Source organism: Protomyctophum parallelum (genome assembly GCF_964188405.1).
Source record: "Protomyctophum parallelum genome assembly, chromosome: 4".
Taxonomy (NCBI): Eukaryota; Metazoa; Chordata; class Actinopteri; order Myctophiformes; family Myctophidae; genus Protomyctophum; species Protomyctophum parallelum.
The window spans coordinates 56,444,750-56,449,749 of NC_139700.1; the positions used below are offsets into that span (position 1 = coordinate 56,444,750).

The 5,000-nt window shown below is 42.6% G+C and overlaps 1 protein-coding gene across 2 annotated transcripts in view; it reads left to right on the top strand.

The window, feature by feature from the left end:
- Positions 1-1,102: 1,102 nt before the first annotated feature.
- Positions 1,103-5,000, top strand: part of LOC310857698 (CD81 antigen-like) — a 51,250-nt gene continuing 47,352 nt past the window's right edge. The window contains exon 1 of one of the 2 annotated variants that reach the window (XM_083763493.1): positions 1,103-1,295. In XM_083763493.1, coding sequence (XP_083619619.1) covers positions 1,230-1,295 — 66 coding nt within the window. In that variant the 5' untranslated portion in view covers positions 1,103-1,229. The remainder of the gene's footprint in view (positions 1,296-5,000) is intronic. The other variant, XM_083763492.1, reaches the window with a different exon arrangement.

Consider the following 5,000-nt stretch of genomic DNA (forward strand, 5'->3'; position numbering starts at 1 on the left):
CAGCATGTTGCGAGCTTGAAGATCTGCTATTTTCTCAAAAAGTGATATATCCTTTTTGAATATGCTACGTTTTAAAATAAACAACACTTCTGTTATGGGTGTTCTGCTATCATTCTCCTATGATGACTCTTTTTTTCCATAGAAGTGTCTCTAAATGTTGAATGAATTGAACATGGTGGACCCTGTTGTAAACTTAGAGTATATATATTTATAGAGAAGGCACCCAGAGGAAATCTTGAGGCGAAATGGACATAGTGGCCGAATGAAGGTATTGCAGCCTCATGGCCCCAAACACATGAACGCGCTGGTCCGTTGACTATCATTGTACACGTTCACGACGGACGACGCTCGTGCGCGTTCAACAGCAGCGCGTTCATGTGTTTGGGGCCACTCACCATTGCAATCCGTCCCAGAATGCACTCTGTTCCTACCAGGAAGGAGGAGTGAATCCGCCTCATGCGCTTTTGAGCAACTTAATGGAAGTGGATGGGAGGAGAACTGCAACTCAATGCAAGTGGATGGGAGGAGAACTACAACTCAATGCAAGTGGATGGGAGTAGAACTACAACTTAATGGAAGTGGATGGGAGGAGAACTCGGGTGTCTTCTCTATAGATATATATACTCTATGGTTGTAAACCAGTGCAATGCTTTTATCAGCGTGTTGTAGTAACAGCTTTGGTATTGAGTTGTGTTTCGTTTGAAACGTATCCATTATGCAATCAATCAATCAATCAATCAATCAATCAATCAATCAATCAATCAATCAATCAATCAATCAATCAATCAATCAATCAATCAATCACAAAACGATTTTATTCTATTTTTGAAAGCCCAAAGTCGCTTATATACTAAGCAGACATGGCAACCCTGTTCTCCCCCCGAAAAGGGGCAGTAGTGGGCTGAATGAAGCCCCGCCCCCTTTGATGTCTATGTGCGCACGTGCCTGCATGGTGCGTGTAGGAGGAGGAGTTACAGTTCCAGTGGGAAATAAACACATCCTGCACTCCGTGCTGTGTGTGAATCACTCTGTGTGTGCGCGCGTGTGTTTGTGGGTGTTTGTGTGTGTGTGTGTGGTGGACGTCACTTATCACTGCTGTATTCACTACCTACCTACTAACACTTCAGCGAACCATCCCCGCTGTACAGTAGGCTTACAGTACAGTACAGTGACAGTACAGTGCACTACTATTCTCTTCACTTCAGCGTAGCTCCATCTCGACAGACACCATGGTTGTAGCCGGCTGCACAAAATGTATCAAATACATGCTGTTCTTCTTCAATTTTGTCTTCTGGGTGAGTCGAGCATGTTTTTTGATGGATTGAACAATGTGGACCCTGTTGTAAACAAGTGTAATGCTTAATTGGGTCGTCCACTGTCACAGTTAACAGTCTTTGTATTGAGTTTGTGCTTGAAATGTACTGTCAATTCTACAAACTGTTAATACATATTTCAATCAATCAATCAATCAATTGTCTGTCTTTATTATTATTATTTGTCTTTTCCTTTAAGCCATTTAGACCTGATTTAAAAACATTCACTTTGAAAGAATATATATTCAAAGATTTGCGCCACATTTTTTACGATTTTTCAAAAAATAGCAGACCTACAAGCTCGTAGGCTACGAGCTTGTAGATCTTGCTATTTTTCAATAGCTTAAATTATATCATAATGTTTTAAAACACCACAATGGTTTAACTGATATGTTATTTAACCAGCTCCTTTATTGATTTAAGGATCAATTTATACTACCATGTGTTTGATCGATTCTATGAGACAGATCTTTGATTGATCCAATATAAGGCTGTCTAATCTTAACACACAAGTTTTGCTTCCTATATGATCAATTCCTGTTCTGTTCTTTAACTGCATAGAAGTGTCTATTTGTATGTCTCTAAATGTTTTGATGAATTGAACATGGTGGACCCTCTTGTAAACAAGTGTAATGCTTAATTGGGTCGTCCACTCACAGTTAACAGTCTTTGTATTTGAGTTTGTGCTTGAAATGTACTGTAAATTCTACAAACTGTTAATACATATTTCAATCAATCAATAGATCTTTGATTGCTCCAATATAAGGCTGTCTAATCTTAACACACAATAAGTAGCATAACATCCGTTGGTGTAATTGCATTCCCACTGTTGCTTTTCAAAGGCTTCATAACTACATACAATAAAGTCAACCTGAGTTCTGTTCTGAGATTAATCCACATTCAGAGCATCTGTTATTCTATTTGTAGCCTAAGATTAAGACTATATATATTTGTATCGATTCTGATTGTTTAATATTTATTGTTTATAAGGATCCCCATTAGCTTTTGCCTGGACTAAAGCTATAGTCTTCCTGGGGTCCGACACAGACAGACATTTAACATTTAACAAAAGGCAATACTTAACAATTGTTTACAAACACTAACTCAAAATAAAACATATATCGATTCTGATCAGAATGAATTGGTCATACAATCCTACAGATCTAAGACCAGAGTGTAAATCTTAGGCTATACATAGTTTGTTTGAATATTAACAGTTTGTAGAATTACAGTACATTTCAAGTACAAACTCAATACAAAGACTGTTAACTGTGAGTGAACGACACCATAAAGTATTACACTTGTTTACAACAGGGTCCACCATGTTCAATTCATCAAAACATTAAGTTATTATATGAGACATACAAATATGTACACACAACAGGAAATCACCATAGAGGAGTTAAAAGGGGAAAGAAATATATATATATATATATATATATATATATATATATACAGTGAGGGGGAGGGGGGGGGGCATTGCAGAGTGGTTTCTTTTAATGAATGGACTCTGAATCCTGCCTATAGTCCATAGTGGTGATTAAATTAAACTATACACTATTATTGAAGTGGTTCTGTTGGGTGGACCTGTGGGTTGGTGGTTCTGTTGGGTGGACCTGTGGGTTGGTGGTTCTGTTGGGTGGACCGGTGGGTTGGTGGTTCTGTTGGGTGGACCGGTGGGTTGGTGGTTCTGTTGGGAGGACCGGTGGGTTGGTGGTTCTGTTGGGTGGACTGGTGGGTTGGTGGTTCTGTTGGGAGGACCGGTGGGTTGGTGGTTCTGTTGGGTGGACCGGTGGGTTGGTGGTTCTGTTGGGAGGACCGGTGGGTTGGTGGTTCTGTTGGGTGGACTGGTGGGTTGGTGGTTCTGTTGGGTGGACCGGTGGGTTGGTGGTTCTGTTGGGTGGACCGGTGGGTTGGTGGTTCTGTTGGGTGGACCGGTGTGTTGGTGGTTCTCTTGGGTGGACCGGTGTGTTGGTGGTTCTCTTGGGTGGACCGGTGGGTTGGTGGTACTGTTGGGTGGACCGGTGGGTTGGTGGTTCTGGTGGGTGGACCTGTGGGTTGGTGGTTCTGTTGGGTGGACCGGTGGGTTGGTGGTTCTGTTGGGTGGACCGGTGGGTTGGTGGTTCTGTTGGGTGGACCTGTGGGTTGGTGGTTCTGTTGGGTGGACCGGTGGGTGGGTGGTTCTGTTGGGTGGACCGGTGGGTTGGTGGTTCTGTTGGGTGGACCGGTGGGTTGGTGGTTCTGTTGGGTGGACCGGTGGCTGGGTGAAACCAGAGCGGTACCATACTGTGTGTTTGTGCCACAACATTTGTATTGTTTCAGTTTTCCATGTGTCTATGAGGTGACAGTACTTCATTAGACACCCTGGAGTCTACTGTATGTGTCTATGAGGTGACAGTACTTCATTAGACACCCTGGAGTCTACTGTATGTGTCTATGAGGTGACAGTACTTCATTAGACACCCTGGAGTCTACTGTATGTGTCTATGAGGTGACAGTACTTCATTAGACACCCTGGAGTCTACTGTATGTGTCTATGAGGTGACAGTACTTCATTAGACACCCTGGAGTCTACTGTATGTGTCTATGAGGTGACAGTACTTCATTAGACACCCTGGAGTCTACTGTATGTGTCTATGAGGTGACAGTACTTCATTAGACACCCTGGAGTCTACTGTATGTGTCTATGAGGTGACAGTACTTCATTAGACACCCTGGAGTCTACTGTATGTGTCTATGAGGTGACAGTACTTCATTAGACACCCTGGAGTCTACTGTATGTGTCTATGAGGTGACAGTACTTCATTAGACACCCTGGAGTCTACTGTATGTGTCTATGAGGTGACAGTACTTCATTAGACACCCTGGAGTCTACTGTATGTGTCTATGAGGTGACAGTACTTCATTAGACACCCTGGAGTCTACTGTATGTGTCTATGAGGTGACAGTACTTCATTAGACACCCTGGAGTCTACTGTATGTGTCTATGAGGTGACAGTACTTCATTAGACACCCTGGAGTCTACTGTATGTGTCTATGAGGTGACAGTACTTCATTAGACACCCTGGAGTCTACTGTATGTGTCTATGAGGTGACAGTACTTCATTAGACACCCTGGAGTCTACTGTATGTGTCTATGAGGTGACAGTACTTCATTAGACACCCTGGAGTCTACTGTATGTGTCTATGAGGTGACAGTACTTCATTAGACACCCTGGAGTCTACTGTATGTATCTATGAGGTGACAGTACTTCATTAGACACCCTGGAGTCTACTGTATGTGTTTATGAGGTGACAGTACTTCATTAGACACCCTGGAGTCTACTGTATGTGTCTATGAGGTGACAGTACTTCATTAGACACCCTGGAGTCTACTGTATGTGTCTATGAGGTGACAGTACTTCATTAGACACCCTGGAGTCTACTGTATGTGTCTATGAGGTGACAGTACTTCATTAGACACCCTGGAGTCTACTGTATGTGTCTATGAGGTGACAGTACTTCATTAGACACCCTGGAGTCTACTGTATGTGTCTATGAGGTGACAGTACTTCATTAGACACCCTGGAGTCTACTGTATGTGTCTATGAGGTGACAGTACTTCATTAGACACCCTGGAGTCTACTGTATGTATCTATGAGGTGACAGTACTTCATTAGACACCCTGGAGTCTACTGTATGTGTCTA